Source organism: Agelaius tricolor, unplaced genomic scaffold (assembly GCF_023055355.1).
Source record: "Agelaius tricolor isolate 1412-34295 unplaced genomic scaffold, bAgeTri1.0.p SCAF_37, whole genome shotgun sequence".
Lineage (NCBI taxonomy): Eukaryota > Metazoa > Chordata > Aves > Passeriformes > Icteridae > Agelaius > Agelaius tricolor.
The window spans coordinates 5,044,500-5,067,574 of record NW_027269297.1 but is presented as its reverse complement, the minus strand read 5'-3'; the positions used below and the strand labels follow the sequence as shown (position 1 = coordinate 5,067,574).

At 44.5% G+C, this 23,075-nt stretch overlaps 1 protein-coding gene across 1 annotated transcript in view; it reads right to left on the bottom strand.

Moving 5' to 3' along the window:
• RABL6 (RAB, member RAS oncogene family like 6) overlaps positions 1-23,075 on the bottom strand; it is a 53,417-nt gene that overhangs the window by 22,977 nt on the left and 7,365 nt on the right. The window contains exons 2-8 of the mRNA XM_071453782.1: positions 22,504-22,638; positions 17,630-17,677; positions 11,755-11,807; positions 10,586-10,677; positions 9,588-9,728; positions 8,445-8,550; positions 3,971-4,074 (exon numbers count right to left, since the gene is read on the bottom strand). Coding sequence (XP_071309883.1) covers positions 3,971-4,074; positions 8,445-8,550; positions 9,588-9,728; positions 10,586-10,677; positions 11,755-11,807; positions 17,630-17,677; positions 22,504-22,638 — 679 coding nt within the window. The remainder of the gene's footprint in view (positions 1-3,970; positions 4,075-8,444; positions 8,551-9,587; positions 9,729-10,585; positions 10,678-11,754; positions 11,808-17,629; positions 17,678-22,503; positions 22,639-23,075) is intronic.

Here is a 23,075-nt window from a genome sequence, read left to right as displayed (position 1 = left end):
CATAAAAGCCATTACTGTTTGTTTAATAAGAATTCAAGAATTCAAAAAGGGGTGAAATGTTCTTTTTAGCAGCATTGAAGATGTAAAGTCTGAAAGCACAGGGACAGTACCAGATCCAGAGGTGTGTCAGGCAGTGAGGAGCCTAAACACAGGGAAAGAACTGGAAGCAGACTGTGTATCCCACAGGCACATCCAGGCAGTGGCTGCCCAGGCTGGCTTACGTAAGGCGGAAGAGGCAGCGTCGTGTGCCACCTCGTGTTGTCTCTGGGATCCACATTTTGCATCAGTGACGTTTTGTCCTCAGGTCCCCCCCGCTGGAGCAGGAGGAAGAGTTCTTGTTCTCTTGCAGTTCTCACTGAGCCAAATTTAGCAGTGGTCACTGTGACAGAGTAGCTACCAGACGTGCACAGGGGTGAATAACCGAGATGTCTTAGTGCTGTCACCTCGCTGTGCTCTGTGCCCTGATTTTATGGCAGGAGAGCAGGAATGGCCTCTGAGGAAGTGTTGCAGCAGCCACACCAGGGCCTGTGGCCCCACATACCTGCGTCATCTCCCCTTACTGTGCAATTTGGGTGACCCATAGCAGAACTCACAGTGCTGTCTGAACTGAAGCAACTAACATAAAGGCCTCGTTACAGGAGGTATGACAGGTGAGGGTTGGGCTCCTCTACCAAGCAATAAAAAGGAAAAAGCAAAAGAGGCCTCAAGTTGCACCAGAGGAGGTTCAGGTTGGATATTAGGCAAACTTTCTTCACAAAAAGGGCAGCCAGACTTTGGAACAGACTGCCCTGACAGTGGTGGAGCTATCATCCCTGGAGTGTTTGAAAAATGTGGATGTGGCCCTTGGGGACATGGTTGGGTGGTGGCTTTAGCAGTGCTTGATTAACAGCTGGACTTGATGATCTCAGAGGGTTTTTCCAATCCTAAGGATTCCACAGTTCTGTGATCTGTCAAGGGTCACCAAGTTACACTGCACCAACACACATGCTGTACACAACAGGGCCAGTGCAGCAGACAATGTGCTCACTTGGACATTCACTGATGTAGCATATTAAACCTGGTGTCTTAGTTTGGAAAATGCAAGATCTGGGTGTGTATTCTACTGCCATCTGTTAGGTGTGGGGCAGTTTTCTTCTCTTCATTGGGCAACCTGTTAAAACCAGGTAGGGCAGTTTTCTTTATCTCTTCCACAACCAATCCTCCCTCTGGAAAATATATTCTGTTAATGGGCCACTGAGTGTCCCTGCAGGGCTGATCCAATTCCAGCATCCCATGGGGAGATGCTGCATTGCCCAGGGCAGGAGCCAAGCATTCCTACCTGGATCCAATGTGAGCCTGGCACAGCCCAGCAGCCTTTGCCCAGTGCATTGCCAGAGGAGCAGCTTCTGCTGCCCTGCATTGCCAGAGGGAGCCCAGGCCCATCTCCAGCAGCCCTGGAGCTGCAGAGGAAAACTCCCCCCTTGTGCAGGATCCCTGCTCCAGCAGAGCCACAGCTGGCACTGCAGGAGGGCTGAGCCCCCATGGGATGGGGCTGTGCCACCACCCTGACACACAGGGGGTGGGTCAGCTCCTGCTCTGACTCTGGCAGTAGGGTTTTTTTTGTACTATTGCATTTGTATTTTTAATTTTCCTAGTAAAGAACTGTTATTCCTATTCCCATATCTTTGCCTGAGAGCCCCATAATTTCAAAATTATAATAATTCAGAGGGAGGGGGTTTGCATTTTCCATTTCAAGGGAGGTTCCTGCCTTCCTTAGCAGGCACCTGTCTTTTCAAACCAGGACACTTGGTAATCCAAAAATGAGGGGCATCTGACAAGCATCACTGCAAGGATCTTCCCAAGCCCTAATAATGAGCACTGCAGACCTGCCTCACCGCTGCAAGCTCTGATTCCCATCACACACTGTTGTGTCTACATGTACTCTGTTTCCTAGCCCAAACTGTTTACTAAGGTTGAGGCTTTACCCAAACCTGGGTTCTCTGACATATGAATGTACTTTAAATTGGGTCTTTGGCTGTAAAACTCATGCTTGGAGATAAAAACTCTTTTATCCCTCCTGCAAGGATAAAAACTGAGTGTAAGAAGTGCATACATTTCAAGTCCAGGGCTGAAGTAACCCCTTTGCAGCTCATCTGTCCCACAGAGGTGCCATTTAAACAAACAGACTCTCTGTTCCTACCTGGGGTACAGAGAAAAACCTTAAAAACCCTAAAATAGCTCTCTTTAGCCAGTGTGATCAAAGTACTGACGCATGACACTCCCTGATGCTTTTCTTTTGGGATCTGTGCCTCTAGCTAGGAAGCATCCAGTGGCATTTTAAAGCCCTTTCTCTAAAGAAGTGTTATTTTCTGAGAGTGAAGAATTTTGGCTTCAGTACAGATATGAACATGCAGGAGCTGGCCAGCTGCATAAGGATGTCACTTTATTTGCTAAACCAGAACCCTAGAGAAAAGTCTTGCTTTTAATATTTCATCAACTCCTCTGTCAGGCTCTGATATTTCTGAGGCCACGTTAAGTTAATCTGCAGTTTGACAGTGCCAACAGCCTCCCAGCAGGGCAGTGTGGCCACACTGGGTGGGATGATCCAATCTACTACCTGTTGCTGGAACTAGGGGGTCTGGCCACCCCTCCAGCACTACCACACTGCTGCTGCTGCCTTTAAGATCTAAGATCTCTTCTCAGAGCCAGCCCAACACAGACTAGCCCCGAGGTAGATATAGCAAAGATAGATTTCACAGTCACAGAGTCTCAGACTGTTTGGGTTGGATGGGACCTTAAAGCTCGCCTTATTCCATGCCCCTGCCCCAGGCAGGGACACCTTTCACTGCTGCTCCTAGCCCCATCCAACCTGTTTTTCTGCTGGATTTGTGAGCTGAAGTGACACATATGGAGACCCAGCACACACTAAAGCTGCTGGAAGGGCAAGAGGTGACAAAACAGAAAGATCTTGTGCTGTGAATTTGAAACAGCTCTGCCCACTCCTGATACTATTAAGTATCCTCCCATTACTGAAGAAATACAAACAAAAGCATGGAAAACAATCTGACAGCACAGCCCACGCAACCCAGTCCTTTGAGCAGGGACATCAACAGAAGTGCTGAAGGCATGAGGTGACTAACTAGTCCCTCAGGATAAGAATGAGGTGAATGCTCTGGAAACAGCATTCTTTGTGTGAATTGGGGTATTTCAATGCCCTCCAATGAAAACATGCTGAACAAGGTTTTTTTTTCAAGGTTCTATAACCTTGAAACGTGGTCTGAAAAATGCTTGTCCAAAAGCCTGTGCATGAATATTTCATAATCATCTATTACAATTTCCAAACAAAAGCTGCCTGTAAATAATCTTTTTCAATACATTCTGAGGCTGACTTTTCTGGCTTGCACACCACTGCAATAAAGGCCTTGTCATGGGAATTTACAGAACATGGATTCCTGTTCACTGTGCTACAGGTGCATTGGCTTTATGGGGCTAAAGCTGGCAAACACCATTACAAGCGGCCAGGGTGCAGAACAGACACAGAAATATACCGAAGAGTTCAGAAGTGCTCAAAGGGAACAAAAGACAGCAGTGTTGTTGCTATTACTTTCTGCTGTTTTAAGACAAAATACACAGGAGTGCAACAGCCAGGAGAGGAACCAACTTGTGTGCTGAGCAGCTGAGAGATGGAAAATATCCCCTTCCAGCACTTTATCTACTTCAGCACGTGCTGGCTCCAGGTGTGCTGCTCAGCCCCACCTGCCCTGCCCTCCCCAGTCACGTGCCTGTAGGAACCAGACCTTTCACAGGGATCCCCAGGTGCATGCTTTTCTTCAGGTGATGACATTCAAAAGCAACATTTTATCCAAAGGATCCCTAAACGTTACTCGCTAGACCCTTCAACCTGGCCACATGCCACAGCTGGGGCTGCCCAACATTCATGTGACACCCAAAGCAGCAGTTAGTTAGCAAAAAAGACAGCTCAGTGACATACAGTTCGTAGTTTTGGTCTTCAGTCTCTTGCTGCACTGACAGCTCCTCCAGAGTTGCATCAATATCCAGCTGATTTGTCTCCAGCTGCCGTAGCAACGTCTCCCTCTGAGGAAAGGAAAACCAGCTGGGTCTGAGCAGAAGGGTCACTGTAACAGATCTCTGTGCACTAAGATCCTGTGTCACCACTTTACCACAACATCATGTGCAACAGGAGCCCTGGCCCTGATCATGGTGTCCATTTAAATACAGAGCACAAAGGGAAAGTGAATAAAAAGCAGATAATCCATAAAGTCTGTGTGTAAGAAGCACCTTGTTCTGTCAGCTACTCTCAGCCATAAATCAATAATGTGTTATTTCAGACACCACAGCACCAGTTACATTTGGAGAAAGGATTCAGCCCCTGCAGAGATCAGTTCTGCAACTCATTCACTCAGGCCTTTTGATTTTCTCTGTGCTAGATCAGCCCCTCTGGAAGCAGGACCCAGCTGAATGCAAAGCCTCCCAATAATTCTTTTTTTGCTGTTGGGGTAGATGAGGGAGCATAACCTATCAACTCAGTGACATTTTGGAAGTCCTTGCCCCTCTGCCTCCAGCTGTTGTTCCACAGATGGGGGACAGACACCCTAGCCCATTTTCAATGGGCAATAAAGTCAGTTGACTGCACTAATGTAATCCAGGACTGCCCCACTATGTCCTTCCTTTCCCACATTTCCCACAGAACTCAAACAAAAACCTCAGCTGAGGGGAAGGGCTCCCTCTTCCTGACATCCAGACGACAGCAAGGAGAGATCGATATCCACAGGCACAGCCAGCTCCCTCAAGGGCTGCGGCCCTGCAGGGCTGACACAGCATCCACTCCTGCAGAAACATCATTCTGGATCCCCTGGACAAGACTAGAGCTGTCAGTGGTGCAAATGCTGCCCCACAGCCCCATCCCCTCTGCTCAGACACAGCTGGCTGGCATACAGCAGGGCACTGGCCCTGCCCATCAGCTCACCTCCCAAATTTTGGAGTCAAAGGCCACGTGTTTGTGCCTGAGGGCATCAATCCTCCCTCTCCCACTGCCTATGCACTAGGTGGCACAGGAGCAGGGCCAGCTTGTGCTGAGTTGGGCTGGTGACTCCCAGCCCTGCACAGCTCCCATGACAGCAGGTCTGTGGTGCCACAGGCTGCATCCCTGCCTGGGCAGGAGGACATGCAGGAGAAACCCGAGGCTTCCTCCAAACTGCCAAGATTTTTGCTTTGCTAACTGCCTTATCCTCCAAGTACATTTCAGCTTTACTCTGACAAATATTTTTGAAGGCTAGCATCAATAACCATGGTGAATTCTTAATTCCCTGTCTGACAACACTTGAACTCACTGCAGAAAGATCCCATCAAATTAAAAGCCTAAAAGGAAATCTACTACATAATTCCCAGAATAATATCCATCTGAGAAGACAAACATTTGCATGAAGTAATGGTGTTCAGTCTCTACATGCACATGCTGCTAGCATTATGGTTTCATAGATGTGACAACTTTGAAGCTATCAAGCCACTGCACAGGTTTGAAGAGCAATTAACTCATCTGGTTCACACAAACCACACAAAGTGCTGTGCTCTGGAGAATGGTCACAACACAGCCTGAGCCCTCCATGTCAGATTCTACTATGACTGAAATCAGCAAAAAAGTTTAAGTAATTTTTATTTTGTACTGTAAGACCAGGTGACTCATCACAGTTGATAACCCTAATTTACTGGAAGACATAGCCCTTCTTGAAATGTAAGTGTTTCTGTGATCATTTAAGCTAATTTACTGCTTCCAAAGCATTTAGAGTCTTCATGTTTACCTTTGCCATTGTGTTAAGAGCTTGGAGCAATCTCTCTTTTCTTTGAGTAATTTTTATTCATCATATTCAAGTGCTCTCTGCAGATGGAAACTTGACTTTAATTAACATGTATGCATGGAATTATGAAGTCATTCCTTAATGCCAATTCCTTTATCATCATTTATGGACAAGAAAGATTTAGCAAAATATGCTATTCATATTTAAAGTTGTTACCCTTATCAGAAGTACTAATGAGGACTTGAGAATTCAAATTCTAGATTTCAGAATTCAAGAAAATCAAGAACTCAGAAGCATTAGATATCATCATTTCATATTATTACAGTATTTCATATTATGCAGTATAAGCAAAAATGAGACAAAAAAGGGCAAGTCTGCTGCTTCTTTGTCCCCAGTTTCCTAAGACAAGTGAAATACATGCTGAGCAAATTAGCAGAACAAACAGAGACAGAAGGGCTACTGCTCTCCAGTGCTTACCTTAGGCTCTTTGATAATGACTTTAATTAGACTTGTCTATTAAAGAAGTGGTGTGCCTTGCCTTATACTTTGGTACTGAGACATACACCAGTTTTATTTATTTCCATTTTCACAGATCACAATAAATCAAGAATATATACTTAATAAAGATAGACGTGCAATCAATTTTGTACAAATTCATCACTACTAATAAACACTTTAAAAATCACTACCTTCAAACACTTTAAAAAATATATTCTATTTTACCATGCTGGTTATTAAAATATTAAAGAAATAGCTTATTTTTTGCAATGACCCAAAAGAAGGGAATAAATAACGTGCTAGAGACCAGTGCTTTAGCTGAAAGGCACTTGCAAGGGCTTCCTGGGAAAAGGCAATCTCAGCTGTCTGCAGAATCCTGTCTCCTTCCAGCACAGCATCTGGAGGCCTGGGTGACCTGATGCCATTTGTGGGTTTCCAGATATACCTACAGCTGAACTGCATCCTCGGATTTGCCAATCCTGCCCCTGGAAAGGAACTGATAAATAATTGAAGAGCTCAGGCTGACAAAGAGAATGAGCTCTGAACTAGGGGGTATGGATTTCAGCCCTTGCTTTTGCCGGGGAAGATGTGTGACTATAAAATGAGCACAGGAATGTGCCATTGAAAACCACACACTGACCCCAACCCTGCTGAGAGACAGCCTCAGATACAGCTGGACCACTCTGCCCTGGAAAGCTGTGGAGGGCAGACTGAGAGGCACAGAAACGTCTGAGGCTGACTGAATCCTATGTGCATTTCATACCAGGCAGCATCCCTCTCCTTTAATCCTGCTCTGCCCCAAGGAAAGAAACTCCCTTCTGGAGCCTGGTACTGACAAGGATCTCTGAAGATACAAGAAGAACCTTCAGGAATTAAGCCTAGATGTGATTTTCCTACAGATTTCAGCTCATGCTGCACTGGATGTTGAACAGGGCCAGCCCTGGTCCCTGTGCACTCCAACACAAGGTTCCCAGTGAGTGTCTGGGAGCAGTGAAGTGCCCCAAGGCAGCTACTGTGGAGCAGCATGAGGCACTGCCCATAAACCTGAGGCACAAGTGCAAGGGGTGCTGGAGAAACCAATGCAGCCCATCTTAGGTGAAGTTTGACATCAAGTAAAGCCCCAAAAACTGGGTGGAGGCAACCAAAAGCCTTCAAATGTGCAGTGTCATAAACCCAAACATTTCACTAGCAACATGCTGGCAAATTTCAATCTTCTCCACTGAACAGCAGGTTGGATTTACGGCTCATATTTCTACAACCCCCCCCTCAAAAAATTGTTTGACTTGTTTCACTGAGCTTTTATACATTCAATTCTCTTATCCTGGTTCTTTCTGCTCTGCAGCCTGAGGACTTGGTAACATCCACTAATATATCTCAGCTCCTTCTGAACTAGCATTTCACTGGGGATTATTTATATAAAAATACCCACATACACTTCAATTACTGGTAAAAGATAATAAAGATCTACTACCTGGGGTTTGCCCATCAAATAGAAAACAGTGACACAACATCATATGTGCCCTCAAAAAGCATGAGCTACTCATCCCAAATGACCCCCGTAGGATCACCCCAAAAGCCCATCTTCTAAAGGCCCACAGATGAGAATCCCACTCTTTGGAGCCTTTGCCCTTCCCTCAGCCCTCCCAAGAATCCTCAGATACGAAGGAAATATGAGACTGGATCCATGTGAACAGGATGCAAGGACATGGATCTCATATCTAATGCCCTTTACTATAAGGCTAAGATTTTCAGCAAATGGAGGTTCCTAAACTACTCAGATAATAGCCAATTCTCTTCTCATCTCAGTTTTAACTGAACAGAATTGAAATTCAAAGTTTAACAGATATGTGTATTTTACATTTTTGACTTGGCAACTGCACCACTGGATGCCATTTTCATGCCAGTGAAAATGGAGCCTTTCTCCAGAGGTCAGCATTGGGAACTCAGCACAGCTGGCCTCTTGCAACCAGAGACACGTTTAAATCATTCACAGGCACTAATTTTGTTATACTAAGTCTAATGAAAAGAAGAATCTACTCAGGATCCTTTAACAGCAAATGAAACCCCAAATACCAAATTCCTGCCTCAGAAAGGAAGCAAATCCAATCTGTCCCACACACACAGCATATCAGAATAACATCCCTGCCTTACCTGCAGCTGCAAGAAGGGGATGTTGAAGAACTTGTGCAAGTACTTGAGGCCAAAGCTGTTCTTCATGGAAGACTCAGCATAGCGGAAATAGGAGGAGCCGGGAGGCCTGTGCCGAACAGAGAGGAAAACACTGTACCCAGCACAACCCGCAGAGCCTGCACAGGACTGACTTACACACCATGAGCCACCCCACAAGCCAGCCCCCACACTCAAATGTAGCCCAGGGCATCATTCTGCTTGGACTCATTATTTTGTGTACAGCCAAAATTCACACTGAAGGGTGGCAGAAGGTGGCTGTTGGTGTGTGACGATGTCATGTGCCTGCCAGGCTAAGAAATACTCTGTCAGGACACTAGGATGTTGGTTTCCTAACTGGGGATTCACAGCTTTACAAGTTGTTCATTTCACAGTAAAGGTCTTTGTTTTAAAAACCACAATTGGATGGACAAAAAAAATATTGAGAAATTATTTTGTAAAGAAATTATTTCATAATGGATAAAGTCTAAATGATAAACTGACACCATTTCTTTGTGCCTGGCGCATGCATAAACAAGAAATGAGGAAAGTTAAAAAATACCTTGAAAACATAAAATTACATACAAAGGTACCATCTACTGAATCTTGACCAACAAATACTATTTTGTACCACGTAACAGAGCACCTCAGATCTCTGCTTAAGGGAAATGCTTGTCTGGCTGGTGAGGGACATCTGACTTGGCTGTGCCCTGCAAGTGCTGCATGGGGGATGCTCAGAGGCAGAACAAGGACACAGCTGTACTGGCTGGCTCTTGTGTAGCTCAATCACTTGGACCAAAGAACAGCTGTGCTATGGGGAGAGGACTCTCTCACAGGAGAAGGACTATCCAGAAAGATGATTTGTTGGGAACAGCACTTCTGAAAGGCACATGCTGCCGGGCACATGCTGTCTCATGCTGTTTCCAGGAGCATGGCAAACAATCTGCTCCAGATCAAAGGGCCCATGGTGTCAGCAGCTGCTGCTTGTGAGACACGGGGAGCTCTGGGAGCCCAAGGCAGGCGGTAGGACAGAGGGCACACGTGACATGGATGTGAAACACGGCAGGGACATGGTCACTGATGGGGGATGGCAGGGAGCAGCTGAGCCCTGCTGCCCTGCCTGCTCACCTGTTCAGGTTGTCAATGAGGTCCCGCACGTCGCCGGGCAGGATGACCCGGTGCTCCCCCATGTCCCGGTAATTCCCAAGCACACACACTGGAACGTGGGTCGGCACTTTAGGAAGCTCCCTCAGAATATAGTTAAATGTCCTTCATCAGAGGGGAGAGAGCAGATGAGAGAGCAGCTAAGTGGGAACAGCCTTCTGTTAGCAGTTTCATGCACAAATCACAAAGAAAAAAAAAAACACAGGAATTTTTTTTCCAAAATCCTTCCAAGTCTGTGACTTCTTTACCCCATCAGAGAAACACATTAACCCTCAATATGTTTGCATGATTCTTTATTCAAAACCAACTTCAAAAGCTCAATAATCCACTTTCACCAGAACCTTCACATCTCCTACAGCAACCTCAGTCCTGCAAAACTGTGGGGTCAGCAGAAGGAAAGGATTCCCTCCCTTCAGCTGTCCACAGGCTCAGTGATCCACACCAAACCTGAACAACAGCAGCCTAAACATAAAGCAGGAGCTCTAACCCCCTCCTCTTTCCAGTCTGGATTCCTTATCTCTCTTACTCTCCTCAGATGTGTAAAACCAACAGTTCATTGCTTCTGTAGATTAAGGCAGCCTGGGGCCTCTAAATAATCCTTACTAATTCCAGTTTCTTGGGAATTTCTAGCATCCTTCTTTCCCTTGCGTTCTGGTGAGCAGGGGTTTGCAACATGCACTTTGCACCTGTGATAGCACTAATTATCAAGCCTCAGCCAGCAGCATATCAGCAATTGCAGCACACAACCCACTGGGACACTACTTGTTTGGAACAAGCCCAGGAGAGGACTGTATTAAAAGCCATGTCACAAGATAAAGCTTTTATTTTAAAGGATACAAGCTTGCTCCAACTCATTAGGCAAGTTATCAGCTTCCAAATTACACTGGGAATCTGGAAATCTGGAAGTCATTTGTTTTGCCTGAACAAGGGAGAATCACATGGTGCCAGTAAAGATCTCTTACCACTGCTTGGTGATGTCAAACATCATCACTACGCCATTGCAGTTCTTATAGACATCCAGGAACTCTGCATCCAAAGCCATTTCCGATTCTGCCTGAGAAAATAAAAGCAAAGAAGCAGTAAATAACTGGATTTAACTTCAGGCTGATACAGAACACAATGGATACAGTACTGACTGAGCAAACTTTCTAAAGTGACAACCACTGTGAGGAGTACCTGTGGATTTCTTATTTCATTATCATTGAAATAAGATACTTGGTGGTTCCCAGCTTCCACTTCCCATAGGAACAGGATGTGAAGCACCTGATGGTCTCTGACAGCACATGCTAAAACCCAACCCTGTCCTTTCCCCTGTGCTCCCAAATCCTTTGTTGGCAAGAGAAGTCCATACAAACCACAGAGTGGAGGACAGAGGACACAGCTCCCATTCCATCTTTTTTCTGACTCAGATATTGGCTCTACTCTTAATGCTGCTGGTGTCCAAAAGCAGGGGGCAGTTTCTCCCATGGATGGCTGACAGGATTAGTACCCAACTGGCTTTTCATCATTTGGACTCTGCATGCTGCTATGTCCACAGAGTACTGGTCTCAGCTTGGTCTCCATGGTCCCAGCTCAGTCTCCATGGCTCCTACTGGAATTTGGTGCCCCTGGAATAATTCTCACTCCTTTCCCAGAGTGGAAAATGCACCCACGTTTGCAAAGGAAGAAGCAGCTGTGGTAACTGTTCTCATAAAGGCTTTTCCCATGGGAGAATATTTTGAGGAAAATTCTCCTCATCTGAGCCCAAGCAGATGGGCACCAGTGAGAGTGCAACAGCCCAGCTCTGAGGAGCAGCCAGAGCAGGGCATCAAGTCATTTCTTCAGGCCCCACAAGAAGGCCCTGACAAAAGGAATTTCTGCCTCTGCCCACAGGAAGACAGGTACAAAGCTGCTGAGCAAACATCTGGGGCACAGTCATTCCCAGTGACAGAATGGAAAACAGCAGGGAAGTTGCAGTGAGGGCAGGAGCAGGGCTGAAATGCAAGAGCAGGAAATTAAGAGCATCGGCATCACCCACCGTCCCTCACCCACCTGCCAGGAAGGCCTTAGGGCAGGAACAAATATAGAACTTGGTCCTCATGGACCAAAGGTGGACAAGAGGCCTCAGACCTCTGAATTCTAGGTGACTCACCTCCTGAGGGTCATTCTCCAGTTTCAAACCATCTCCTCGTTTTTTGCATTTTCCTTAAAAAGAATAGTGAAACATATAAAAAACATTACATTGGGCAAAGAACTGGAAGATGAGTCTGGACAGGTGCACTGCAGTTAGAACACAACCTCAAAGCAAATCCTACTTCTACTGCAAGCCTGGGGGGTGAGGAGGGGTGGGATAGGCATGCCTTGCTGAAGAATCCCAGCTAGTCTATTAAAAAATGAGCAGTAAAGCAATCCAAAGACAGAACTTATCCAGGAAGAAATCGAAGAGAAATCAAATAAACTGCGGGAAAGAAGTTGTGAAGATGGAGAGACAGCCTATATGTGCTCCAAAGGCCAGAGCCAGAGGGTCAGGTCTGGCCATCATCAGTGAAGGCACAGAAAATAAATCCTCCAGAAGCACCACCCAAAGCACACAAAAATAAGCCAGGTAGCAGGTACAACTCTGACTAGGCTCCCAGAAAAGTGCAAGAAGCAACGAGCCTAACATTTGTGAAAGACACTAGAAAACCATTCTAGAGATTTGCCCTGCAGTCCCACAGCCATGGTCCCACCTGCAAGAATCTCAACTCATCTGCTTCCTCTAAGGCAGTTAAAGGGCAGCCCCTGAGACTTCTCTCTTTCCTTACACCTTAGGGAAGCATTTTCTGACATTTTGAAGTACCACTAGCATTTAACTCAGCACCCCAGAAACAGTGTTTTTAAAACTTCAGCCTCCCTGGAAACTTTGTGTCAAGTCAATTACACACTAACTGTGTTTCCAGATCTTATAGCCTGGAGTCTCAGCAGAGAGGTATATCTGTAGCTATGATTAACAGAGTAGCCATCAGCTGGCATGATTTTCTGGTGTAGACACTTGGCTCTAAGGATTGCCAGGAATCTCAACATCTGTCACCTACCGCCAAAGAGGTTTAGTGTGGACACACTATGAAAAAATTTTGGCTTCTTGTTTAAACTGAATGTTCTGAGTTTCCAGAATTTTTCAATGGTAAGCACTGCACAAAGAATAACCCTGCAAGATCAGGAGTTATGTTTGACAGATACCAAGTACCTCCCAGATGTTACTGACAGCATTTAAAAACTGTACTTCTGAAATAACTTTGTTGTGTCTTTTCCTAGGCTAAATAATGAAGAGTTAATTAAATTATACTTGGCATAGTCTTGGAATTGCTTCTCATCACTTCTAGAAATTTCCTGTGTCGTTGATAACAGAAGGTGTTGGCAGCTCAGATGCACCTGAAAAAACCCTCCCATTGACTCTGTAAAAGACTCTCTAACACTGAGGATCAAAATAGCTTCCACTAGCTCTTAACTCTGCTGAATCACATATGGAATTCAGGGTTCTGCCAGATGCTGCATGTGAAACAGGGTTTGTTTTTTCCTGCACACAGCTCAGGGATAAATAGTAAGAAAATACAGTTATTCAGAAAAGCTTGAATGCTGCATGTTATAGCAGGTGATTCTGGGGGTGCTTCTGGGCATCACTGCAAAATGTTTGCCCCACTCATGTCAGCTTACTGCTGACAAATGAAAGCAGCAGAAATATTAATCCTGATCCCTCTTCATTTGGGCAATGTGTTTCCCTGAGGGATCCAAGTATGGGCTCTGATTCTTCCCCATGCAGCCGAAGGTGTGGGATATCTAGGACATGCATGTCTCTTCCCACCTCAATTCAATTAATTTCAAGCGAGTGACATTTGTGTGGCTTCTCTGAATATCCAAACATCACTATTTCTGCAGTCACTGCTGAATTATGCTTGGCATGACCTACATTTCTAGGTATTAAAAAGAGAAGCCCAAGCCACCACAAATACTCTCCATCATTCCTCCCATCCTGAGAAATCAAGGTGTCTATCTAACCTGGGCACATCTGCAGTCAATGCTTTGAGACAGAATACAGAACCCACACCCCTCTCCATGCTCATGGTTTTCTGTGTGTATCCAGAGGAATGACTAATATTCTCACACACTGCTCATCAGTGCTGCAAAGGAGGTCACCTCAAAGGAGTCAGAGAGCTGAAAAGCGCATGTGTGTACAGATTCAGGCACAGCCTCTATTTTTGCAACCCAAACTGCAGGATGAACCAGACAAAGATAAGATCTATGCAGTGACAAGATGTAATTCAGCCTATAAAGCAAGGGCACAGTGACAATTGTGTCACTGTATGCATGAGATCCAGATTGTACTGATGTGTAATGGAGGAGTTTCAATTAGAAAACGCGGGTCTGCATGCTGCTATGGCTCAGGTCCCCTCCCTAGAACAAAGGCTGCTCTTCATTTACAGGCATAAGAGCAACTCAGGCACTAAATACACTTGGCAGCTGTGCCCAGGAGTCTGCAGAACAGCTCCTACTGGACAATGGGGTTGTGATCATCACTTGAGTCTCTGCAGCAGTATGTACCATCAGTTTTGCTGCAGGATAGAAGGATTCAGTACAACAAATGCTGTCCACCATGCAAGGGGGCTGCTACCCTTCACCAGTCTAAAATACACATCTGGAATACGTGCATCCCTTGCGTTATCTAACTTGGAACATCTGAAAATAATAGAAATATGAATTCTGATCTTTTGTTCTTCCTGTAGGACATGTCTGGCAGACAGAGGGGTGAAGGTGCAACAAGGAGGAAAGGAATCTTCAATTCAAGGGAAAATGTTTGTCTATCTTGTGGGCAACAGAAGAAGAATATGATTTGATGCCTTCAGTCATGTATCCAAAAATAAGTGGGAACCAAAGTGGCAGAAATTACAAGACAGGAATTTACAACTGTTCCTGAATCCCCTGCATTCAAGCAGCTTCTCTAAATTCAGGATCTATTATAGCTTTATGACCTGCAGCAGTTACACAACTTCTGCAAAGACAGAAAGATGAGTCAGGATTGTGACTTCTGCTAAGAGAGATCTTTCCTGTGCTCTGTCAGTTCCAAGAGCAGCAAAGGAGATATTTACTACACACGCCACACAAAATCCAATACAATCCATGGCTGGAGGCAAGCTCATCTTGGGAAAATTTTAACAAACGGCAGCTTTCCAGCCACGATCCCAGCTCCCTGAGCAGGCCCAAGGAGAATGCAGCAGGCAGCAAGGAAGTCTGGACTCCAGGGAGTCTGCACATTTAAAAAAGAATCCCAAATAGTCAAGAGCAAGCCAAGAGGAGCAGCGCAGTCTGACAGCTGCCATTCCCCACTGCCTCACCACACTAGTCAACATCACAGCTTTTAAGCTTTCACAACAAACCTCCCCACATTTCCAAATTATCATCTGGACACTAAATAACCAATACCAAGCTAAGTCACCATCCAGGCAGGGCCAGCCGAGCTGCCGTCTGCATCCCAGTAGATTCTGGAGGGAAAACCCACACTGCTGAACCAGTAAGGACAGGGAGGACACTTCTAGGGAGCACCAGGAGAAACAGCACTCAGGAAAATCACCGTTAACTTCAGTCCAGAAATGCACACCAAGTTTTCAGGGTGCAACTCCTGCAATTTTCCCAGCCCCCTGTGACTGCAGAACTGCAGCACTGCTCAGCAGGTGAGAGCCTAAAGCTGCTTTACACAACTGAAGCTGAAAACTGCAGTTCATGGATGCTCCTGTTAGTTAGTTAAGCTACAACCCCCATGAGGGCTTTCAACACAGTTTCCCCCATCATTTAAACAGAGGTCTCCTAATTTCCTCTGAAAATGAAACAGGGAAATGCTGGCAAAAGAATTTCAGCCTGGAAAATTTAATGTTGAAATGAGTGTTCAGAACATGCATTTTAAATCCAGCCTGATAAATGCAGTGTTCTGCCCAACTCTAAATAAGCACATGAGCCAGGATTTGGTAGGCAAGGGAAGAAAAAAGGAGGATCAAGTCTTGTCAGCACTATGCTACAGCAGCACTGGGTATTTACTACTGCAAGTCTACAGTCCAGTGTGGCTCTCACCCAAAGCATCACGCAGGAGGATTTTTTGTCCTAAGCATACAGAAGGAAAACAAAAATGTCATAACATTAGGATGAAAGTTAGATATGAGCAAGTTCTTACTGCTTAATATGAACATTTTCCTAAAGCTATGCTTATCAGGAATTCACAACGCTATGGCAATAGGAAAAGATGCGATTTCATTAACATCATCATGATTCAATTTTTACATTGCACTGATTGAGCACAACTGATTGCAAAAAATACATATCTGTGGTCCATAAGTATGGATCTTAACAGGGTGAGTTTTATTTCAAAAGAATATGAAGTGAAGGGAAGAGATTCCATTAAGATTTCCAACACAGGCTCTGCTGTCAGAAATCAAAGCAGGACCAGAAGAGCTGTTATCAACATCTGTTCATAGCACATCCCGTCCCCTTCACCAAAAAAACAAGTCTCTAGTTGAGAAGATGACTCTGCTCAGAGAAGCTATTCACAGAAATAAGTGCTGGAACCACATGATTCCCAAATTAAATGTCTCTCTATTCATACCAAAGCTGCAAGGCAGCGAGAACACAGATATTTTCCTCAGATTCCAGCCCTCCACTTGTTATCTCACAATCTGAAAGCCAAATTAATCAGACTGACTTCAGCAGTAACTCTGGCCTAAGCAAGGTTTTGTCTACCCTGTGAAAACTGGGCCTTAAAACACTAAAAAGATAAAGCGCTCAGGATTTTCATTTAAAGCTCCTGACTCAAGTTTATCCTGAAGGCTCCATTAGGTATCTGAACTAGAGGTCCTACTGATAATTGTCTTTCTTTTTTCCCTATTTCAAATACAGTTCAGCTGACATGAAAAATGACATTTCTCCTTTTCCCACTCCCTATTGTAGTTTTAGTTTTTGGTGTAACACAAGTGTAAGTTGCACTGGTGGTGCCTCTGAGATGCCACTCTGCTGAGGAACACCTGAGAGCACAGATTCCAGCCAAGGCTGCAGGAAACGCAGCACCAGACAAACCATCAAAGCTTGAGTTTCGATGACTGTGGCAAACAAATCTGACAGACACCAAACAAGAAGTATCACTCACACAGCAAGAGCTGCTCACATGTGCAGCTGCTTTTCTGGCCATACTCACACACTAAATGAGGAGCCTGGCTGGTACTAAATGCCTCTTAGAAGCCAAACAACATCTGCACCGGGGCTACAGAATGGGTGGTGAAAATTTACATCTCAACCCCAACCCCTTCCAGGAACAGATCCCACCGCATCCCGTTTGCACTGCATCCAGACTGTGTCTTCACAGATGTTTTGGGGTTTGGTTTTGCTCTTTATAAAAAAAGTTTATACTCTGACAAAAATTGAAAACTAATGAAAAATGTATTTATATAGCATAAAATTTTCCCTGGCTAAGCATTTAGAAAATGTTTTGGAATGCACATATTGCATTTTCTGTCCTAGTGAATTTAAGTAATTGGCTTCTCTTTCATCCTTCCCCCCTGCAGACATTACCCACTGGAGCTACAGTTTTATCAATTTAACAATAGAATACCTTCACAAAAACAGCTCAACAAGAACTTTTATAACCAGAACAAAGAACTCAAAACCTGTCTAAACATTAAAGGAAACTATAAAGGAGAGAAGGTGAAGTTTATTCTGAAGCTCAGAGAATTGGGATACACAGAGCAGCAGGTGCTTTGCTTCATCTGTCATAAGCACGTGGAACAACTGCTTCTGAACACTGGGTTTGATCTGAAGTTCAGATTCCAGATAATGGGTTCTAGCATAGGGGACTCACCTCTCCCTTCCTTATTCTTTCAGGAAGTGGTATAATAAATATAGATTTTTTTAAAAGCAGAAGCAAGCAGGTATTTCTGAATTCCATGTAAGTTTTTAATTAAAACTGAGAAAGAACAATGGATCTCCACTAGAAAGAAAGTTATAAATCTTACCTTTGTCCACTACATCCCAGACTTCAACTTTCACAATATCGTCAGTGGCTGGAAGCACAGCAGAACACAAAGGGTTAGAAGGTTTTAGTAAAACACCCAGCACTCAGAGAGTCCAACCCAAAGCCAACATGGAGGAATGTCAAAGCATAAGAATGTCAAAAGAAAAGCACATTATATGCAAGAAAAAAACCCCAACCACGAGAAGGCAATGAGCTGTTGAAGGTGCAAGCTGTTCACCAAAACCATGCTGTCTAAAGAGCTTCATAAACACTCTTAGTCACATAAGCGATGGCTGGATTTCCTTGCTGGTTCATGTCAGGTTTGAAGCATGTTGTAAATACTTTGCGTAGACTCTTTTCATAATGTACAGAGGTTTACAAAGCCTTTCAAAAAAGATAAAAATCTAATTTTGAGGATAAAGTCTGGTTTATAAACAAGGCATACAACTGGCAAAAGGAAAATACACATTTAAGAAAGATCAATCACGGCATTTTCATGTAAACATGACAGCCAGCACAGACAGTCCTGCAGCTACAGAAACCCATTCTCTCTGCACATTTCCAGGTATATTTTGTGAAAAATAAGGTCTCACTTGCAACTTTGCTTCCTAGAGCTGCAACATCAATAAATAATAACCAGCAACATCTATTTGAGTTGCTAAAATCTGAAGCAAGATATGCAGAATTCTAACTCCAGTGATTGCTGGTACCCACAGGCAGCCAATTCACATTCAAGTGGCCTGAAGGCTGAGTAGCTCTGGATCAATGTTTCCATGGAATCCAAATAAGCAGTCTGATTTTCAGGAAGATGACCCAAGAAACGGCTGCTTTTTGGAAATGTTAAAGGCTTTGAAGCAAAAGCTTGTACTTAGAGCAGCTCTGAACATAAAGCTGGAATAGAAGGACAATGCCTCAGAGTATAAAATAACATCATAGGATGGCATGAGAGTTTATCTAAGTGTCATTATCAAACCAGGAAGCATTTTCTACACAGGACTCACTCTTGGCTTAATGAAATGTTTCAAAATATTGTACAGATTACGAATAAAGGAAAACTTTGATCTTTTGCTTCTGGAGAAAGACCCTTTTTACATTTATGCATGAAGCAAAATCAGCCTCTGTTCTCCTCACAGTAATTCCTGCTTAACTTCCTATGTGCCAGGACAGGAGGCACTGGATGAACAGGAGACTCCCCTGGGTCAGCCCAGGCAGTGCCTTGCAGGACTGAAAGCACATGGCAGTACACAGCACAAAAACTTCTGCTCAAACCACTACACCCCACTAATTAACTCAGTCCCTGAATATTTCTACAGATAATCAAACCAGGTAGGGTAAAGTCCAACCTGTGAATCACTCACCTGGCACCCAGGCAAGCCAGCTCCTCCCCCCAGGCACTGGCACTGCAGGAGCTCTCCCTGTGCCCCTGCAGGTGCTGGGACAGAGATCAGCTACTGGAGGGCTGCCCCTGATTCCTGCCCTGCAGTTGGCAAGGCAATTGCAGTGCCTTTCCACAATCAAGGCTTGCTGCAAAAGGGTAAGAGATATTTGCCTTCCCCAAGTTTTGCATGGGCTCAGCAGGAGCCCAGGAGGCTGACTGTTCTTTCCAGAAGTGCCATGTGAAGCAGTACATCAGGACTAACAGTTCAGAGAAGGGAGCCCTTGGGGTGACCAGGGGCCCTAGCACCAGCACTTTGCTCCTAAGCTCTCCACCTCCTTCCCAGGAGCCAAACACGCCCCCAGTTAGGATGTGCTGGTCTGCTGTGTGATTCCCACAGAACTGACACCCTGCTGAGCAGCAGCAGTCCTGGCAGCTGGGGAGCTGAACCCCCTGTCCCCACAGACCTGCTTTAAACCCTTCTGGCTGAGGGCAAGGGGAGAATTTTTCAAAGAAAACGACTGCACGAGACCCAGGAAACATGTATTTCCACATTTTTCCTGCTAGCTCACAACCAGGAAGTTCTCCCCTTTCAATACTAGTGCCATTCCTGATTATCCTGATCATGCAAGAGGACAATTGCTTTAGTGCTGCTTCTTGGCTTTGGTGTGACTCATACCCAGCAGCATCTCACCCGAAGGAGCTCTGTGGCAGCAAAAAGAACGCCAATTTATCCTTTCAACTCCATAACTTGGATTAGCACAAACCACGGATCAAAGCACTCCAAAGATCTGCCTGAGCTGCTATTTGACCAGATACTCCCCAGCCAGTGGCACACTGAGCACTGCTTTCCAACAAAATGATGGAGACACGAAAAGGCTCCAATTGCAAGAAAGCTCATTTAAAACTAAGAACACATTGTAGGTGGGTTCATCAGCAAGAACTCACAGGCCCTCACACATTTTTTACCCTCATTCAATGACAGGATTCACTTCCTGTGCTCTGGATCACAGATCCTACAGTGCAAAGCAACTCTGCCAGCCCCCATTCCCATCCCTCAGACCTTTGAAGGATCTGAGTACAACTGTTTGTCAATTTTTATCTCAAACTCCCTTTCTCAGGCTGCCAAACAGAGAAAAACCTGGTGATCAGCATAATTCAAAAAAGTGTTCCTTAGGGTCAGTAATGGTAACTCCTTACTTGGACACAAAAATTACAAATACCTATTACAATTGGCACAGAAAAGCAACTTTGTTCATTCTGAATAAGAAGTAACTCAGATTCTGCTATCTTTATTAATTCCTAAAAAGTATAAAATTTCTGAAGGTCCTACATTTTGCATCTAAAATGGAATTCTTCTAAGACCAGGCAATGTAAGAATCCTTCAATATTTGTCAGTGATGTAATTAGCCTCTGTAAATATTTGCCATCAACTCCCTCATAATGTTTATTCAAGGTAGCCTGAGAGCATGAACATAGGAAAAACAAACTTTATTTTTCCTCTACAGATTAACATGGCCGACAGAGCAGGATTTAGACCTGAACCAAGAACTCTGAGGGCCCATATCACCAGTCTTGGATGGAAACTTCTCACAGCAGGAAACAGATTTCACAATGTCTTTTAAATGGGGGTTACTTTTTGAAATGTTTTAAAGAAAGTCAATGGAAAATGTCCTAAATTATTGGAAATTATTACTAAGAGAATAGTACAGTGTTTTACAATGTGTAAAAGAAACAAGTGTGTTTATTTTACAGTGTGTAAAAGAAACACAAATGAAAGGCACAGTTTCAGGTACAGCTTTTTTTTTTTTCAAGTAGTTTTACAAGGTCAGCAACACTTAACCTTGAGAAAAGTCCATCAGCATCTGTACACAGTGCTGTCAGCTCTGGCTGGGGAGCTCTACAGAAACACAACACACCAAGGTTGGAAGTGGGCCCTAGAAATAACCTATACACCTGTGGGTCTCAGCACACAGCAAAGCCAGCCTCAGGTGCAGGTGTTTTCTACCCCAGGATTGCATCAGTGTTGAAAAAGCAGTGTCTGAGCCTTAGCTCAGGGAAAGAAATGCAGACACAGGTGAGATGACTGGATCTTCCTCCAAACACCTTTTTGCATGCACACATTTTGTACTTGTTCATGGGTACAGTTAGATATGAATAAGCCTCCTAAAATAAATGCCAGACTCCCAGACTGTATCCAACACAAGTGTTGTGTTACCTGCACCTATCAGAGAAGAAACCCAACTCTGATGCTTTAATGCATGATACTGCAGAAAGCCACAATTAACACTCAGTGCATTCTTTACACTTGGGTATCTAGGAAACAGGAATTTTATTTCTTACTCTGATCTAAGTCAGTTTAGGCTGAAGCATTCAAATTGATTTTGGAGATAGTTTCCACTTGTAAGCTCTGTGTTCATTCCTCAGTAACTGATGTGCTGACATCCTGAGAGGAAGGAAGAGGAGTGAGGGGAAGCATGCCACAGCATACATACACCATACAAGAGGTTTGGCTGCAGATGGGAAACATCTCTATGTGACCCCAGCACATCAGCTGGTGAACACATCCTGTGGCTTTCTGAGCATTATCACGAGACTTGGGCATCATGGTATCACCTGGCAATTCAAATTTGGTGGTGAGTTAGACACAGTGCTCAATTTGGTGCTCACCCGACTGCACAAGGTGTTCTCCCAGCTGGGAGGAGTTGGGCAGTACCTGATTCAACAGAAGATCAGAGTGAGGCAGATGGACAATGTCTGATGATGATGATAACGACAAACAACTGCTGACCCTTTCTGTACAGCATACTCAGTCTTATACAGCACTTTCATACTGAATCAGGAGTTCATCCCACAAGGCTGTGGAATTCTTGATCAGCAACCTGAAAACTGGACTTAATGCACTGTTGAATCACGACCTTACACAACTTCAGTGCCTGCAGTGCCTTTTCCAGGTGGGATGTAGGGCTTTCACAGCCACTTGCAACCAGTAAAATAAAAATTAAAACCACACTGCAGCAAGAACTTAAAAAAGGCACTGGCACTTCTGTGCTTCAGTAAGCCAGACTAGAGCTAACAGTACTACAATAATTTTTGAAATCCTCCCCAGTCACCAGAATCTCTATATTTTCATCAGGGAAATCCAGTTTGCACCATGTATCCACTTCTAGGCAATACAGTAACACCCAAAGCACAACAACCCCTCCTCATTAACATGTCACGCATATTACAAATTTTTCAAATACTTCAGACCACCTATTAAACACTTCCCTTGAACTGTGGCTTCCACAGACATATTCTTTAGCACTCATAACATAGAGCGTCTGACAAAATTAAAAACATGACTGAGAAACTATGAATAATAAATTAAAAAGCCTGAAAAGAGACCATTTTGTTTCCCAAGCTGACAGAGAAGAAAAAAGCAAATGAAGCTGCAGTGGAATTTCCTCCCCCAAGGCACTGTCCCACGTCTGTCATTCCTTCCACCTTCTTCCACTTACTTTTGTAATTCCAGTGGATGCTGGTGACTTGGATCTCCTGAGTTGGAATATATTCCTCAATAAATTTCTTTCCCTGCAGTCGGTGCCAGAGTGTGGTTTTTCCAGTGTTCCTGTCCCCCCGGATGACAATTTTCACTAGAGAAAAGAGCAAGCAGACAAATAAAGTGATTAAACACAACTTGAGGAATGCTGTGAAAAGCATGCTAACTTTTTGCAGGCATTATTCAGATGTAATTAGTCCTCCCATACTACACAGGCATGATGGGGTTCATTAGAAAACATGAGCCTCAGTTATTTAAATCACTGTTTATTCAGCAACTCATACCAGCTCAGCAGAACAAACCAACAGCAAGCTTGAATCTTCAGAATCTGCACAACTCCAGCCAGATGAGCCTCTGCTCTTTGATGGACACACTTGATCCCTTAAGCAAACCAGTATCTGTTTGGTTCAGGCTTTAAAGGAAGCACAGGGCTGAGCCATGGCTGGACCAAGAATTCTAGGAAAGGCAGAGAGGAGCAGTGACACAGCCAGCATTGGGAGACATGAGCTTGGAACACCACACCAACCATGG